The sequence below is a fragment of the Hemiscyllium ocellatum genome, chromosome 5, assembly GCF_020745735.1.
Source record: "Hemiscyllium ocellatum isolate sHemOce1 chromosome 5, sHemOce1.pat.X.cur, whole genome shotgun sequence".
In the NCBI taxonomy this organism is placed as follows: Eukaryota; Metazoa; Chordata; class Chondrichthyes; order Orectolobiformes; family Hemiscylliidae; genus Hemiscyllium; species Hemiscyllium ocellatum.
The window spans coordinates 64,616,148-64,635,412 of NC_083405.1; the positions used below are offsets into that span (position 1 = coordinate 64,616,148).

Below are 19,265 nucleotides of genomic sequence, written 5' to 3' on the forward strand. Positions count from 1 at the left end.
ATGGACAACTATCCCATCACTTTCACGCTCTCCAGCAATGTGCAATGGGAACAGTGTGTATTATCTGCAAAGTACAACTCGCTAAGGCTCCTTCAAAAGCACTTCCAAATCCGCAACTCTTAGCAGGTGCATGGGAATATTATTACCTGCAAATTTCCCTCCAATTAACAGACCATTCTGAATTGGGAATACATCAGTCTTACACTGCTCCTGAGATAAAATCCTGGAACTCCCTCCTTTGCAGCACAATGGGTGAACTCCTGCCACACAGACTGCACAGTTCAGGAAGTGTGCAACATCACAACTGGGGGCAATTAGTCATGATTAATCTACATTCCACAAATATATTTAAAAAAACAAAATCAGATTGTAAGGTAAGTATGCAAGGGTTCAATATAATGCAGTTTACAGTGAGGAAGCCTTACTAGCCACATTAAAAAAATGTAAAATTTACCTACTGCATCACTTGAAATGACAAACCAAAATAATGGTATCTTTGCCAGTGTGATTCCAGATGCAAAATTCACATTTTTGTAAAAGTACTTAAAAGTTACACCTCTATTAAACTTCAACTTTAAAATAGTGTTATAGTAGCTAACACAAATGGACCCAATTAAAAGGTTTATTTTGCTCAAAGCAATGCATGTTAATTTAGTCAGGAAACTATAACCTACTGCAGATGTCAAATTCTCAACCTGAGGATTTGTCTTCATTACTGAGACAATAAAGGGGTTGTCAAGTCTTCCTGTAGATCTACCTTACAGTTGCATCCAAACTCAGCAAGAGAGTATGCGTAATTGCTTTCCCTGCTGAAAAGAAAATAAGTACCTGCAATGAACAATAACTGGCTCATTGTCTCTTCCGATTCTTTTCTGTCTCACACAAGTCACAAAGTCAAAGAAATCCATTGGATCATCAGGAACGCCATGATCAGGCCATGCTACGTACTGAAGATGACTGACACCACGTTCTAGGCCCGTCTGCATCAACAGAAAAACACAAAGTTGAAATTGATGATTTTTTGTCATCTTGTTCTTTATTAATATTTACTTCAGATTGTTGCCAATTCTGAGATTAAAGAAAAACAGAAAATGTTGGGACATGCAATTCATCTGTTAGTAACTAAAAAGAGAAACACAGGTTAACCTTTGGGCGGGACCTTTCACCAGAATTGATTAAAAAAGAAAAATCTATACAACTTATTTAGTTTAATGATCCATGGTTAAACATACACCCACATGTCAATACTTTATTTAGCGAAGCAGAATTATAAAAGGAATTGTTTTTGAAATTGCTTCTGGTGACATTGCTATTTTGGCAGAAAGAGAATGGTAGGCATCATGAAATTTTTCTGGTATCTCCTGTTTTACAGTGAAGAAATGTTTCTTGGAATGATTACTTTTCTCTGGGGGAAAAAAAAAATCTTCAGTAGAAAATTAGCCTGCTCCAAATTTCTGACTTGCTCAGGACAGAATTTATTCTCCCCCCCATTTGAGACACTTATCACCAAGATTAGTATCAGTAGGAACAGCAAAATAGAATGCTTACCAACAGTATTCACAAAATAGGAAAACAAATATTCAAATTAACAGAAAGCATTGAGGAACATTCACATCACACAAATACCGGGCTATGACCATCACCAATATGAGACAATCTGATCACTACCCCTTGACATTCAATAGTGTTATCATCACTGAATCCCTCACTAACAACACCCTGGGGGTTATCATTGACCAGAAACTCAACTGGACTCACCACATAAACATAGTGGTTACAAAAGCAGGTCAGAGGTTAGGAATACTGCAGTGAGTAACTCACCTCCTTACTCCTCAAAACCTGTCCACCATCTGCAAGGTACAAGTCAGAAGTGTAATGGAATACCCCCCACTTGCCTGGATGAGAGCAGCTAGGAGAAAGTGAGGACTGCAGATGCTGGAGACCAGAGTTGAAAAGTGTGGTCCTGAAGAAAGGCTTATGCCCGAAACGTCGATTCTCCTGCTCCTCGGATGCTGCCTGGCCTGCTGGATGAGAGCAGCCCCAACAACACTCAAGACGCTTGACACAGGACAAAGCAGCCCGTTTGACTGGCACCACATAAATAAACATCCAGTCCCTCCACCACCAATGCTCAGTAGCAACAGTGTGTATTGTCTATCTTCAAGATGCACTGCAGAAATTCAAAGCTCGTCAGACAATTCAAACCCATGACTACTTCCACCTAGAATGATAAGGGCAGCAGATTCATGGGAACACCACCACCTTCAAGTTCCCTTTGAAGCCACTCATCATCCTGACTTGGAAATATATCGCCGTTCCTTCACTGTCACTGAGTCAAATCCTGAAATTCCCTCCCTAATGGCATTGTGGGTAAACCCACAGCAGGTGGACTGCAACGGTTCAAGGCAGCAGCTCACCACCACTTTCTCATGAACAATAAATACTGACTAGCCAGTGACACCCACATCCCACAAATGAATAAACAAAAAAGATCTGTTTTCAATTGTCAAAGTATTGCTTTCAGAAACAGAATGTAACGTTAAAAGGTTGATGCAGTAAACAGAATTTGGATGAACAAGAAATGTCCTTAAAAGACCGTGCAATCAGTGCTGACCAAAGCTGATAACTTAACATTTCAATAGTTTGGCAGAAAGGTAAAGGAGGCATCACAGATCTATTAAAAAAGGACGAGATCAGTACAGTAGTCAAACTTATCTAGGCTTGGAAGGTAAAGGATCATTTTGGGTGGTGTTAAATCACAAGGAAAGGATTTATTGGTGGGAATAGACCAAATGCCACTTGACAGTAGCTACATGTAGGGCAGGCATAAGTCCAAAACTAATGGGAGCACATAAGAAAGGTACTGCAATAATCTTGCACAACTTTACTCTTCATTTAGAGAGGATAAATCTACTGGCAAATGTAGCCTTGGAGGACAAGTTAATGGAGAGCATCCAACTCAGTTTCTTGGACTAATATGTTGTGGAACCAAACAGGGAATGAGATTATTTTAGATTGTTACTTAATGTTGTCTGATTACACATTACCCAATCTAATTTTAAAGATCCTCTCTCAGCAAGAGTAATCACAGCATGATAGAATTTCAAATTTAGTTTGAGGATGAGATATTTGAATTAGAAACTGGAGTCTCAAACTTAAATAAAGGCAGCTACAGGAATATGTAGACAGTGTTAGCTGAGCTGACCTGGCCTGGAAACTAGATGAATATGCAAAACAGATAAACTGTGGCAGACATTTGATGAAATGTAACATAATTCTCAACAAAATAAAATCCATGAAGAAAGACAGTCTCTAAAGACTATCTGCAACATCTACAGCTAACTAAGGTAAAGATACCATCAAATTTAAAGAAAAGACAAATGTTGTTGCAAAATATTGTGCATGCTAAAATCTTTAGAAACCAAAGAATATGAGAGAGAACTTGTAAGAAATATGTTTAAAGAGAGAGTAAGTACTTCGATAAGAATATAAATGTGAAGACAGTAGCTAAAGTAATGAATCTTCAGAGGATGAGAGTGGGGAACAGAAGTGGAAACAAAGGAAGTAGCAAAAACTTTGAACAAATATTTTGTATCTGTCTTCATAGTAGAAGACATTATAAACAAGCCAATGACGGTAGAAAATTAGGATGCAAAAAGTGAGGAAGGAATTTAAAATAATCTTTGTCACTAGAGGAAAGGGTACTGTTAAGTTCTAATGTTAAAGGTTGACAAGTTTCTTCAACCTGACTGTCTGCATCCTAGGGTCTTGAATGATGAAGCTGCAGGTAGTGGGTGCATTGGGTGTAATCTTCCAAAACTTTCTTATATTCAGTAAAGGACCCAGCAGCTTGCAAGATCACAAGCAATATGGACCTATTAAAGGAAAGATAGACACAAAGTAGGAAACTGTGTCTAATTGGCCTAAAAGGAGTCATTGAAAAAAATTCTGGAATTCATTATTGGGCAAATAATGGGAGGGCACATAGAAAATCATAATACAGTCAAGAGGAGTCAATATGGAAGTGAAATCACATTGCACAAGGTTCATAAGAGTTCTTTGAGCATGAAATGGTCAGGGTGGATAGAAGGAACCAGTAAATGTAGTGCATTTGGATTTCCAAAAGGTATTCAATAAGATGCCATTTAAATATTACTACACAAAATAGGAGCTTGGCGTAAAAGACCAAAGTGAATAAAGGATTGGAAAACTGAAACTAACTGGTGCTGGAGGAATTAATGCTTGCAAGGAAGTTGTAAGAAAGACACTAAGAACCTACAAAGAGATAAAACTAGAATAAGTAAGTGAGTGGACAAATAAATAACAGAGGAGTGTAATGCAGGAAAATGAGGTTATCCAGTTTGGCAAAAAGAACAGAGAAGCTGAATAAAGAATTAAACATAGCCTCTCGAGATTCAATGGAATTATCATCACTGAATTTCCCCATTAACAACCTGCAGTTTATTACTGACCAGAAATGGAACTGGACCAACCATATAAATACTTCGGCTACAACAGCTGGTTAGAGTTAAGGAAGTCTATGGTGAGTAAACCACCTCTTTGTCTTGCCAAAGCTATCGATAAAGGCACAAATTCACAGTGTGACAGAATATTATCGATGTTCCTGAATAAGTGTTAGTTTAACAACACTCAAAGTTTGACAGAATCTACGACAAAGTAGTCTATTTGATTAGCTCCACAACTACTACCTTCAACATTCACTTGATTCATCACTGACACACATGGTAACAGTGTGTACCTTTACAAGCTGCACTGCAGTAACTCACTAAAGCTCTTTTGACAGCACGTTTTAAACCCACAACTTCGATCAACTCGAAGGAAATGGCAGCAGTCACATGGGAATAGCACCACCTGCAAGTTCTTCTCTATGCCACAGACGGTCCTGACCGAAAACTATGGCACTGACCACTGGTCAAATCCTGGAACGCCTTTCTTAAGAGCACTGCGGATTTTCCTCCACAAAGGAGAGCACAGTGCACAGGAATAGGCACATAAGATTGTGCTGACACAAGATGTCTACTGAAACGAAAAACCTTTTGGCTCTACATGGTCCATATCCTTCTACTCCCTGTCTATTCATAGATCCGTCAAGGGGCCTCTTAAGTGTTGCTAATGTATCTGCCTGCTATGGCATTGCATTCTAAGCACTTTGCACCTTCTGTAAAAACTTGCCACTCACTTCTCCTCTAAACTGATCTACTTTTACCTTAAACCTATGCCCCTGAGTAACTGACATTACACCCTGTGAAGATGATTCCGACCATCCATTCCATCCTTGCCTCTCAGCCATTTCCTGGACCACTCTCCCAAACTGTCTAGATCCTTCAGCAGCCTCCCCACTTCCTCAGTACTACCTGCCTGTCCACCTAACTTCATATCATCAGCAAACTTCGCTAGAATGCCCCCAGTCCCTTCATCCAGATCATTAATATATAATGTGAACAGCTGCGGCCCCAACACTGAACCCTGTGGGACACCGCTTGTCACCAGCTGCCATTCTGAAAAAGAACCTTTTATCCCAACTCTCTGCCTTCTGTCAGACAGCCAATCCTCAATCCATACCAGTAGCTCACCTTGAGCACGATTTTTATACCATTATTATGTTCTTATACAATTAATTATTAGAAATTAAAGAAAAGATTCTCGTGCACCAATCCTTTCTTTCCCTAATCCTTCTAGAATAAAATAAATTGCTTAGATTTTTCTACATTTCTGCAAGAGAAAAATGCCGACAGTGATTTTTACGTTACAAGTGGTTAAAAATGCTGTCAAACAATTTTATAATTACACATAGAAACTACATTTATATCAATAGAATTTAAACCTGAGCTAGTGCATCAGAAAGTAAGAAGACTTGACTATAAAGTTTTAATGTAATTATACTGTAGGCTGCAGTAAACTAAACTTATTGCTAGCATAACATAACAGGGTTACTTTCACAACAATGTTCACACATTATTTTCAATTGATGGATTTTCTGTCCTGCAACTGCCTGATTTTGTCTAATGAGGGTGCAAAACTATATAGAATATCACCTCTCAGATTCTCCTTTCCAGATGGTCTACACTGAATATATCTAGTTTTCATCCTTCTGACACTTGATACAGGGGAACAGTCAAAGTGCTTACCTGCACCGTCTCTCTTGCTTCTTAGCCTTGAAAACTGAATATAGCAATCATGGCAAAATCGGAACAGAACATTACAAAGGTTCATTTCTGCCTTCAAAGACCTATACTTTATCCTTTTGGCACTATAACTCAACATTTCAGGAGTCTTGTTGGTTGTCACAAAGTCACACAGCATAGAGTTAAACTCTTTGGTCCAACTAATCCATGCCAACCAAGTTTCCCAAAATAAACTAGCCCCTCTTGCCTGCATTTGGTCCATAACCCTCTTAAACTTGACTATTCATGTACTGATCTAAATGTCTTATAAATGTTGTAATTTTAGCTGCATCCACCACTTCCTTTGGCAGTTCATTCCCCATACTAACCATCCTGTGTGAAAAAGTTTCCCCCATCGGTCCCTATTAAGTCTTTGTCCTCTGACTTTAAACATATGCTCCCTAGTTTTCAACTCCTTTACCTGAGGGAAAAGATCTTTGCTATTCACCTGATCTATGTCCCTCATGACTTTATAAACCTCTATAAGATCACTCCTCAACTTGAAAAAAGTTCCAGCCGGTCTTTCTAACTCAAACCCACCAGCCCTAGCAAAATCCTGGTAATTTATTTCTGAACACTCTCCAATTTAATAATATGTTTTCTATAGTAGGGTGACCAAAACTGTGCATGGTACTCCACAAGAGGCCTAACCTGTACAGGTCCTGTACAACTGCAACATGACATCCCAACTCCTACACTCAATGGTCTGACCAACGAAGGAAAGTGTGCGAACTGCCTTCTTACCCACCCTGTGACACAAATTTCAAAGAATTATGTACCTGACCCCCTTGGTGTCTGTTCTACAAGACTACCCTGGGCCTTACCATTAACTGCATAACTCCTGCCCGTGTTTGTTTTACCAAAATACAAATTAAACACCATCTGCCACTCCAATTGATCAGGATTCTTTACTGTCGATTGTACCACCAATTTTGGTGTCATCTGCAAATGTACCAACCACGCCTCCTAAGTTCTCATCCAAATCGTTTATATAAAATGTCAAACAAAGTTGAGCCAGCACTGATTCCTATAGAACATTACTGGTCACAGGCTTGCAGTCCTCTAACACCACCCTTCATTTCCTGCCATTAAGCCAATTTTGTATTAAATTGCCAAGGTCTCCCTGAATCCCACATGATCTAACTTATAGTTAGTCTACCATGCAATACCTTGTCAAATGCTTTACTAAAGTCCATGCAGATGACTACTACTCTGCCCTCAATCTTTTTGGTTACGTCAAAAAATTGTATATTAGTATTAGTCATGCACAATTTTGAGTTTTCCTAAACTCCTAGGTTTCTTTCAGTTTCATCCTCAGCTATATTTAATATCTTACAAAGACTCTGCACGATTTCTATTCTTCCTTTACAGAAGTTTGAATGTGCATTGTCTCTTGTTGGAACCCTCACTGATTTTATTATTATTTTTATTATGTTATTGATTTTGGTTTGGAGCTGTGAACCAAGAGCCGTTAGCTGATAATGACTTGTGGACTTTGAAGCAGTTTGTGATAAAAGGAAAAGAACACATCAAACAAGCTTTGTTTACTTCAAGAACTAAGGTGACCCTGGCCCATGGCTCCAAGAAAATAGCCAAGGAGTTCACACCTACATTTGTGAAACAACACATCAGGGAAGCTGATTAAGTCATCTGGCCAGTCTTTTATTTATTCCTTAATTGTATTGATTCCTTAATTCGCTGTGTGTGAACAGAGCCTGAAAATGAAAGTTTCACGTTTAAAACAAACATTAATTAGATTACTATGATGCTTAATTTTCTTTCTGCTAAAGTTAATGTATTGACTAAGTAGCAAGTCTTTTGTTGAAGGTACAAAACTGGTGTCTGGAAATTAATTGTTCAAAAGGTCTGGGATCGTTTATTCAAAAGTCTGCTTAGGAGCCATTGGAGTGAATATTGTGGATCTTCAACTGTTAAATTTTACTGTATTGCAAATTCAGAGCTAGAAAGGCTGATTTGGTCTGTATTGTAATACTCTGCACTAACGTTTACTTAATTATTCTATCTATTCACACACATTTCCCCTCTCAGTTTTGTATCATCTACAAATCTGACCACCTTGTCTTAAATTTCTGGATTCAGGTCATTTATGCAAGTCAAAAACTGAAGTTGACACAACACAAAGCTCCGAGGCACTAAGTACTTCCATCTTGTTCCACATAATTCTGATAATTCTTTTCTTATGCACTTGCAGGCTCAGCAGGTACTTCCCAAGAAGCATAGGGCAAAATCTTGTCAACTTATTCCTTGCCTGAAAGGTAGATTAATTCAGCCAGGAACCCAACTACTTACATTGTATGCCGTGCCACTGTCCATTCCTGTAGCAAACTAATTACCATTCTGGCTTTCGATTCTCCAATCGAGGAGGATAAATATACTGAAATAAGCAATGAAGAATCTCTACTTTATTGGAACCCTGCAGGACTCCCAATGTCAGTAGAGATTACACTTTATAAACAATGTGAAGGAATACAGAACTGTTTTACCAGTGAAAAACTTGGAAAGACTGCTCCCTACAGATGATGAATGGTCGAGTGAGGGCAAAAGAATTCATTTCCTTCAAGATGACAGGAGACCAACAGCCTCATAAAGCAGGAATGGCTATCAGCCAGAGCACGGTCAGTAGTGAAAATGTGGTGCTTGAGTGTAGGAAAAGGTTTAGTTACCTTAGGAGCAATAAGCAATATTTCCTCTAAGCTGTGTTGCTTTGTAGATCAAAGTCAGCCTCTAAGTTTTTTGCCCAGGAGGTACTTCTTTAGTTAATCATGAAGCTACATTTCATTGGCAGACAGAAAATATAAAAATAGGAAAGGAAATTCCGAGCCAGCAATCGTCCAGAACTCAATTCTCTATAATACTGTTTTATTTACAGCAGAACCTTCTTGGTATAGTTTGGGCTTAGCAGTCACCAATATACCCCTAGAACTCTACTAAACACTTCAGATGGCAAACAGTCACATCCACCTTGAAGGATGAAGAACAGTGATCACTTTTCATACTTCCAATTGTCTGCCTTTTTTTCCATCATCAGGGAGAGGTAGATACTTGGGGCTAGAATTGCAGCCATATAAGAGAAAGTCCTAAAGGTAAGTAGGATAACAAAAGTTTAGGCAGTTAGTAATGAGAGGAGAGTGAGTGACCCAGGGAAATGATGACAGCATTAGATATCACATTATCATTGAGCATTTAATTGTCACTCATGTCAAAACAAGATGTGGGGCAGAGTTTGCACAAGGATCATGATTGTGAGGCTTTCAAAACCACTAACACACTTCTCAATGAAAGGTGCTTGAAAAAGGCCTGAGTAATGATGTGCTACTGCAAAGCAAGCTGTTCCTTCTCCTCCTAGGATGTCAATAAACAATGCACTCAGGAAGGCATTTTTCAGCTCTCCCTCAAATCCAAAGTACAAAAATATAAATTCCCAATTTCCACTTCCCTCTGGCACAAGTTCCAGTCCCCTCAATAGTGCCATGTTGTCCAGAGAACAGAGGTCTATTACAATCCTGAAGATCCATTCTGGAGCAAATTGATGAATGTCCCCGATCAGTCAAAGCAGCAGAGCTCAATCTGACCTTTTTGTTGTGCCGAATTCTATGCCTCTACAACATAATTTTCACTACAGGTAGCACTGAGGTCTTCATAACATCTTCCAAGTTTGCCAGAAGTCACTCGTTGAAGATACCTGGTGGAAAACCTATAGAACTTGAGGCACTTGAAATATGAAAGTGTCATGGCAGCACAGACTTTTATTATTCTGTCCCTGTGGTCACATAGCAGTTTCACATTAAGGAGATCCCCTTCTAATTTACAAATACATTTGGCTGCTCTTTTGGTGACTTCATTGCCATTAGATTCTTAGGGGGTTTGACAGGGTAAATGTAGAGAGGTTTTATTCCCCTCGTGGAAGAACACAGGACCACAGGTCATAATCTCAGGAAAAAGGATCACCTTTTTAAAGGCAGAGTTGAGGAGGATTTTTCCTCGGAGGGTGGCGATTTTTTTTTCTTAATTAATTCATGGGATCGAGGTGTTGTTGGCTGTGAGAGCATTTATTGCCCATCCGTAGGTGCCCTTGAGAGGGTGGTGGTGAGCTGCCTTCTTTAATTGTTGTAATCCATTTGCTGTGGGTCCACCATAAAATGCCATTAGGGAGGAAGTTCCAGGATTTTGACCCAGTGACAATAAAGGAATGGTACGTGACTTGGCAGGAATGTGCAGTGGTACGTTCCAATGTATCTGCTGCCTTGTCCTGCTAGATGGTAGTGGTCATCGGTTTGAAAGATCCTATAGAATTCGTTACATCAGAGGGCTATCTAGGCTGAGCTTTTAATATAGATTTTAATCAGTAAGGGAATCAAGAGTTCTGAGGCAATGTTAGGAAAGTGGAGGTGAGGATTATCAAATCAACTATGATCTCATAGCCTAGGTTTAAGTCTGCTTTTCATAGTAATAGTGACCATGATAGCTATCACAAATAGTTGTAAAAACTCATCCGGTTCACAAGTATACTTCAAGGAGAGAAATCTGCCATCCTTACCTTGTCTAGCCTACTTGCAAGTAGAGACCCATACCAACATGGTTGACTTTTAACTGCCTTCTGAAATGTCTTTCAAGACTTCGTTTTAAGGATGGGTGAACAAATTCTGGCCTTAGCAGTGGCATCCACATCTCAAAAGGATTTCCTTTGTTGATCAAGTTTTCTACTCTAATTTTTAATCACTTTCCCTTGACTTGAGAGTGAATTTATTTTTCCATTCAATCCAGAAGTTCAACATTAGTCCTAACTTGGCAATACAGCTGCTTAAAAAATTAACTCCTCAATAAACACTGATTTTCTTAGAATGGGATGATTTCTAAATTAGTTAGTTTACTTGTAAAATTGACATTTTATATTGTGAAAGGGAAGTTTATATGAATTGCATACATACGTTTATTTTATTTAGCAATTGACAGTCAGAGTCCAGGAGATGTAAAGCTCAGCAACAGACCCTTCAGTCCAACTATTCTAATAAATCTAGCCCCATTTGCCAGCATTTGGCCCATATCCCTTTAAACCTTACCTATTCATAGACCCATCCAGATGCTCTTTAAATGTTATTGTACCAGTGTCCACCACTAACTCTGGCAGCCAATTCTAGATATGCACCATCCTATGTGTGAAAAAGTTGCCCCTTAGGTCCCTTTAAATCTTTCCCCTCTCACCTTAAACCTATGCCCTCTAGTTTTGGACTCCCCTAACCCTGGGAAAAAGACCGTGGCTATTTACCCTATCCATGCCCCTCATGAATTTATAAACGTCTATAAAGGTCACCCCTTAAGCCTATGATGCTTCAGGGAAAATAGCCACAGCCTATTCAGCTTCTCCCTATAGCTCACATCCTTCAACTCTGCTAACATCTTTGTAAATCTTTTCTGAACCCTTTCAAGTTTCACAACATCCTTCTTGTAGCAGGGAGACCAGAATTGTATGCAGTATTCCAAAAGTGGCCTTGCCAATGCCCTGCACAGCCACAACATGACCTCAGAAAGCCTATGCTCAATGTACTGACCAATAAAAGCTAGCATACCAAACACCTTCTCCACTATCCTGTCTACCTGCAACTCCTCTTTCAAAGAACTACGAACCTGTACTCCAAGGTCTCTTTATTCAGCAACACTTCCCAGGACCTTACCACTAAAATGTATAAATCCTGCCCTGATCTATCTTTCCAAAAGGTATGACCTCACGTTTATCTAAACTAAATTCCACGTGCCACTCCTCAGTCCATTGGCCCATCTGATTAAGGTCCCCCTATATTCTGAGATAACCTTATTCGCTGTCCACTACACCTCCAATTTTGTTATTATCTATAAACTTACTAACCATACTTCCTATGTTCATATCCAAATCATTTATATTACTGACAAAAAGCAGTGGACCCAGCACAGATACTTGAGGCATATTGCTGGTCAGAGTCTGAAAAGCAACTCTTTCACCACCACCCTCTGCCTTCTACCTTTGAGCTAGATTTGTAACAAATTGATAGTTCTTTCTGTATTCTATGTAATCTAACCTTGCTAAGCAGACTATCATGCGGAACCTTGTCGAACACCTTATTGAAGTTCATATAGATCATGAACACCATTCTGCCCTCATCAATCCTCTTTGTTATTTCTTCAAAACAAAAACTCAAGTTAGTGAGACATGATTTCCCATGCACAAAGCCATATTGACTATCCCTAATCAGTCCTTGTCTTTCCAAATACATATAAATCCTGTACTTCAGGATTCCCTCCAGCAACTTACCCACCACCGTTATCAGGCTCACCAGTCTGTAGTTCCCTAGCTTTTCTTTTCCATCTTTCTTAAATAGTGGCACCACGTTAGCCTACCTCCGGTCTTCCAGGACCTCACCTGTGGCTATCGATGATAAAAATATCTTACCAAGGGGCCCAATAATCACTTTCCTAGCTTCCCACAGACATCTTAGGGGTCCTGGGGATTTACCCACCTTCATGCGTTTGAAACTGTCCAGCACCACCTCCTCTGTAATATGGAGATTTTTCAAGATGTTGCTACTTATTTCCCCACATTCTATATCTTCCATATCCTTCTCCATAGTAAACACTGATGCAAATATCATTTAATATCTCCCCCATCTTCTGCGATTCCACACATAGGCAGCCAGGCTGATCTTTAAGGGGCCCTATTCTCTCCCTAGTTACCCTTTGGTCCTTAACATATTTGTAGAATCCCTTTAGAGTTTCCTTAATCCTATTTGCCAAAGCTAATTTCAGGTGTTGTACATTATGTATTTATGGACAATACATTGGTGCAATATAGCAGTAAGGCAACAATCACTAAATGGTACCCATTTTTTTAAAAAATGAATTAAATAAATTATTACAGCATCTTTGACACAAAATCTCAAATTGCCGCTTAATGGCATCAACAAGTCCATTGTCAGACATTCCAATGTACAACTTTGCTCAAAAACAGTGGGAACGAATAAAGTAGACCCTTCAATAAAAAAGTACAATTATTAGAAAATTCTGTTCATATCTAAATTTCATGAATTTAAATCATCTAAAGTGTTTTTCTGTGAAATTTCATAAATAGCAGCTTGATTATGACTTTATAACAAAGGTGAGTTTAAAATCAAATATCATTTGCAACATTCTGCAAAGATGTGTTTATGATTAGAGAATCTCATGTATGCCAATTTCCTAATGACTCATGCTGCTTAAGTTTTGCACGTAACTACCTAATATTCATGGCTGATTTCCAGTTAAAGAAACAACAGTCTTTCATGTTTTATGATTTTGTTGTCCATAAAAACTAAATGACAGGATATTTTTAGTTGGCGTCACTATCATTATTCATGTAAGATGACATACTGACAGCAATGCAGATTAATTATAAATTACACCAAATTAATTAAAAAATTTACATTAGCTGTCACATAGCAGAAGTTATTTATGATCTTTGAAAACATATGTGCACTGATATATTACAGAAAGGATAGCAGCAACAGCCTCTTTGTAGCTTATTGCTTTGAAGTTGTATGGTATGAAGAAATTCCAATTACACTTCACTATTTCAAATCCAAATTCTCCTTTCAGCATTGCAATCATATATCCTTTATACCACAGAATCTCAATGATTTATTTTCCATTTTCTCAGTACTGAAATTCAGCACCGACTTACTGTGAAGCAGCAAGAGAACTAAAATACATGAAGGAGTATTTAAAGATACAAGACACAGCTAAAGCTAATAAACAAAGAGTTGATCCAGTATGAATGGCGATTGTGACTGGAAGACTGACTGCACTTCAGTTGTTAATCTTTCAAATCTTTGATTTTTAAATTTTCTCTTATTGCCTTTTACAATGGAAGCAATGGAGTGAACAATTTCAATGCCGCATTATGGCATGCATACTTGTAGCATTTCTTTTCTACAGGTTATTTAGTATTTTTACTTGTTTACAATACATTATAAATGCTTCCATGAGCTGGAATTTTTGGGGACATTACTGTTCTTCCCACCTAACTAAAATGGCAGGGGGAGCCCACCTCTAATCCTAGTGGTTGTCTCTCAACCAGTATTGGGAACAGCCATTAAAGAAACTAATGCTATCTTGGGAGGAAGCGCTACCTTATAAAGTTACTGCCAATTGGATGTTGGGCAGCTCTGTCATCCCAACAACACCAGCCACAATTAGTGGCCACAGATAGAAGACTTCATTTATGAGGAGAGGTTCTGAAAGTTATGACTGCTCTCCAAGGAACAGAAGAGGTTAAAAGTTAATACAATTGACATTTTAAATAATGAAAGACTTCGATAAATTAGGTAAGTGAAAAAACTATTCCCTCTAGTGATCGGATTAATAACTAGAGGCCATAGATTTAAATATGTTAGGAAATAAACAAGTGGAGAGATAAAGAGAATATTTTCTCTCCACTCAGAGGATTCTTACAAGAAAGAATGTTCCATTGGGAAGCTGGTTCCATAAATAATTTTTAATAAAGCTGCATAAGGAAGGAGAAAATACAAGGATATGGACAAATGAAGGGGGTGGAGATTAAATGCAAGTGCTCTGTGAATGAGCACGCACATATATAACAGGGTTCATGTCCTTTTTCTATGTCAAAAGATCAGAGATTCTATTTTTTCTGGAATATAAACTTAATTATATTTAATCTTCATTTAATATTTAAGTAACAAATTAATTTCAATCTTTGTAAATCTGTCCCTCAATTAATGTTTTGTAGCTGTGCGCAAATTTCAAAATATTCTTTGCCTGTTCCCCCATGCATCCTGTTTTACTTTCTAAAGTGGAGAAAGTGAGGACTGCAGATGCTGGAGATCAGAACTGAAAATGTGTTGCTGGAAAAGCGCAGCAGGTCAGGCAGCATCCAAGGAACATGAGAGTCGAAGAATGGCTTATGCCCGAAACGTCGAATCTCCTGTTCCTTGGATGCTGCCTGACCTGTTGTGCATTTCCAGCAACACATTTTCAGCTCTTACTTTCTAAAGTATCTGGAACCATGCTGCTTCAGAATTCATTCCTGTCTTAGGCCAAAGATGGACAAAAAACATGAATTTCAGAGAGTAAGTCATAATGACTGCCGAGAAGAGCATCAGGGAAGGGGTGCAGGGAATTTTCATACCGGATGATAATACATAGCACAAAGGAACATTGTTCTGTTTTCATTTAAGAGGTCTCATCTCAGCCTGAGGACAGTATTCTCAGCCCAAACACCCTTCACTGCCTTAACAGGAGCTTCTCTCCAATATAAAGTCAGAAATGGAAACGTTTGTTGATTGCACAGTGTTTAGTTCTAGAGATCACAGAATCTCTACAGTGTGGAAGCAAGCCATTCGGCCCATCAAGTCCATGCTGACCTACTGAAGATCACCCTACCAAAATCCACCCTATCCCTGTAACCCTGCATTTCTACATACTGGGACACCATGATCAATTTAGCATGGCCAGTCCACCTAACTGGCGCATGTTTGGAGTGTGGAAGGAAACCGAAGCACACAGGCCTTTGCCTGAGGGTGGAATCAAACCTGGATTCCTGGCACTGTGAGGCAGCAGAGCTATCCACTGAGCCACCACACTTCCCCTATTCTATTTGAAATTTCTCAAGTAATGGAATAGTTTATGGCTGCCTGCAGCAAAACAATGTTCAGCCTTTAGCTGATAGGTGACAAGAAACATATGCTCACATATAAGCCCTGGAAACTAGCCATCTCCAAGAAGACATGTTTAACCACTTTCCACTGACACGACAGTCATTGCTGAATTCTGTACCATTAAGAGAACATCAAGAGATCAACCATATAAATACTATGACTAAAAAAAAGAACAGCCTGAAGATCCTGAGAAGTCAACTCTCAAACCCCTGAAGTGTTTCTATCATCTACAAGACACCAGTCAACATTGCGTTGGAGTACTCTATACTTTGCCTAGATGAGCACAGCTCCAGCAACAATCAAACAGCCCTCTGCAACTCAGACCAAAGCAACTTGCCAAGAATACTTCAACAGTACATTCCTCATGATTTTCAAACCAAAAGTACTAGACTAATAGATACATGACAACAAAACTTCTGCAGGTTTGACAGCCAAGAGGGTTACCTCAGAGTACAACAGGACCTTAACCAGATGGGCCAATGAGCTGAGAAGTGGCAAATGGAGTTTAATTCAGATAAATGTGAGGTATGCATTTTGGGAAAGCAAATCAAAGCAGGATTTATACACTTAATGGTAAGGCCCTAGGGAGTGTTGCTGAACAAAGAGACCTTGGAGTGTAGGTTCATAACTCCTTGAAAGCGGAGTTGTAGGTAGATAGGATAGTGAAGGCGGCGTTTGGTATGCTTTCCTTTATTGGTCAGAGTATTGAGTACAGGAGTTGGCTGTACAGGACATTGATTAGGCCAGATTTGGATTACTGCATACAATTCTGGTCTCCTTCCTATCGGAAAAGATGTTGTGAAACTTGAAAGGGTTTAGAAAAGATTTACAAGGATGTTGCCAGGGTTGGAGGATTTGAGCTACAGGGAGAGGCTGAACAGGCTGGGTTTGTTTTCCCTGGAGCATCGGAGGCTGAGGGGTGACCTTGTAGAGGTTTACAAAATTATGAAGGGCATGGATAGAGTAAATAGACAAAGTCTTTTCCCTGGCGTTGGGGAGTCTAGAACTAGAGGGCATAGGCTTAGGGTGAGAGGGGAAAGATATAAAAGAGACCTAAGGGGCAACTTTTTCACACAGAGGGTGGTACATGTATGGAATGAGCTGCCAGAGGAAGTGGTGGAGGCTCTTACAATTGCAACATTTAAGAGGCATTTGGATGGGTGTATGAATAGGAAGGGTTTGGAGGGATATGGGCCGGGTGTTGGCAGATGGGACTAGATTGGATTGGGATATCTGGTTGGCATGGACAGGTTGGACCGAAGGGTCTGTTTCCATGCTGTACATCTCTATGACTCTAACAAAGGCGGTTGAGAATAGATCTGCTTGAAGTCTTCAAAATCATGAGAAGTTTGGACACAGTGAATTGGGAGAATATGTTTTGACTTGTGAAAGGAGCAAGAATAAGAGGGCATACCCAAAGCAGTCAATACAGAAAGCAAAAGTGATTGAGGAAATTCTTTTTCATAGAGCGATTATGGTCTGGTATGCCTGAGAAACTAGTGGTGGCCGGTACAATTGAGGCATTCAAAGAGGAACTGGATGGCTACTTGACAAGAACAGATAAGTTGTGGGGAGAAATCACACAACACGAAATGCTCTTTTGAAGAGTTAACACATCAAACATGATGACTAATTACCTCCTTTTGCATTGTAATATTTCTGCAATCCCAACCTTTTTCGTCTCTGGGTCAAAGTCCTGCAACTCCCTAACCAACAAGAGTGTTTTAACTGATGGACTGCAGTGATTCAAAAAGGAACTCAACACTCTTTCTTTAAGGTAATAACTCTTGCCTTGCCAGCAACATCCAGATCCAGTAAATGATCTTTTAAGAAAATTTAGGTCTTCACTCACTAATAGTTGAAGTATTTACTATATTAGTACCAAAGTTAATTGATCTGAACAACCATCTATTACAGGCATAATTAGTACCAATACTTGCATACATCCACTATTCATTAGATGCCAGTGGAAATTATCTACTGAGATTTAAATTAACCTTTGGATTCAAAATAAGTTCCTGTAAGAATTTATTCAACTTTACAGACAAAAAGATATTTATACTTCAGAGTCACTGTTAGAAAGAACAGAAAGTGAAGTAAATCATACAGAACAAAGCATTTTAGACAAATGAACCATTACTTGGCAGTAGCTCAACGACTTCATCAATTCATTGTTTCCAAAGCAATCTCACTTCTTTTTCGAGATCAACACCAAGAAATAATAGCTTGAAACCCTTCGAAAGAAAACATGATTTTGTAGGACAACTGTTCTAGCATGATCTGTTATTCTTCCCTGACTTGAAGAACATAAACAAGAAACACTGTATCCTGTCATTTCCCAACAGATTTTATTTCTGGCACCTGGTGATTTTATTTATAATTTTGAGGATCTGCTTTTTTTTTTAAAACTTCACTGATAACACTTCAGTAAAGGGTTAAGGAGTATATGCTGAAACAAAACATAGCAGTAAACAAAAGATTTATTTGTTTTTGCAATTCAGGAATAAATGACACCTACCTCTAAATTAGTAAGTGTCATTTCTCTGAAAACATAGGCAATGCTATATTCTTCTGAGTGACATGTGACATGAAAGCTGCCATATCTGCATACTTCTGGAGGATCTGGCCAGTACTGATGGCATTTCACCTGTGAAATAAAAGTAAACAACAAACAAAGATTATCTAACTGAACAAGAGTGAAGTAGTTTATAAAAAAAATTCAGAATCAAAAAATAATAAATTGAACTGATGCAATAATATTAACCAAACTATATAGTTAAAGATATTTGAAAATATTAAAAGTAAATATTTTACAGTAAATAAAACATGATAACCTAATGGTTATAGGTACTCACTTACCAGGTCAACTACAGATTACACAATACATTTCTTGTCAGTTATTAATCAATTTATTTGGTCACTGTTTCAAATGTATGAGAATGCACTGTGTGATTAAGATGAGTGATTTATATATATTAATATTTATTTTAGAGCTTGAACTAGCAGCATGAATGCTTTGGACGGTGTATGAAAAATTTTAATAACTGTCAGCTTTTTTGGAGTCATGATTTTCAAACTGTTTATATCAAAAATCAGAAGATTAGAGCCCTCCTGCACTGATAATGGAGATTTCTTTGTATTGTGAATATTTTACAGTTGGACAGGGTAAACATCAATAGGAGTTCTGGCCCATTGTCTGTAAACCCCTTGTCTGCCGAGCCCTTTCTTCTCTGGATTTCACCTCCGCCTATCCACTCATCTCTCCCATCCTACTGCACCCCAACAGCCCCAGGTTCCCCTCCAGCAAAAATACCAATTTTTCTTAGCAGCTTTTAGATCTGATGAAGAGTCACTGGACTTGAAGCATTAACTCTGCTTT

The 19,265-nt window shown here is 38.7% G+C and overlaps 1 protein-coding gene across 4 annotated transcripts in view; it reads right to left on the reverse strand.

The window, feature by feature from the left end:
- LOC132815728 (tyrosine-protein phosphatase non-receptor type 3-like) overlaps positions 1 to 19,265 on the reverse strand; it is a 215,342-nt gene that overhangs the window by 12,065 nt on the left and 184,012 nt on the right. For all 4 annotated transcript variants that reach the window (XM_060824825.1, XM_060824826.1, XM_060824827.1 and 1 more), the window contains 2 exons: positions 18,405 to 18,533; positions 829 to 980 (listed from right to left, as the gene is read on the reverse strand). In XM_060824825.1, the coding sequence (XP_060680808.1) occupies positions 829 to 980; positions 18,405 to 18,533 (281 nt within the window). The remainder of the gene's footprint in view (positions 1 to 828; positions 981 to 18,404; positions 18,534 to 19,265) is intronic.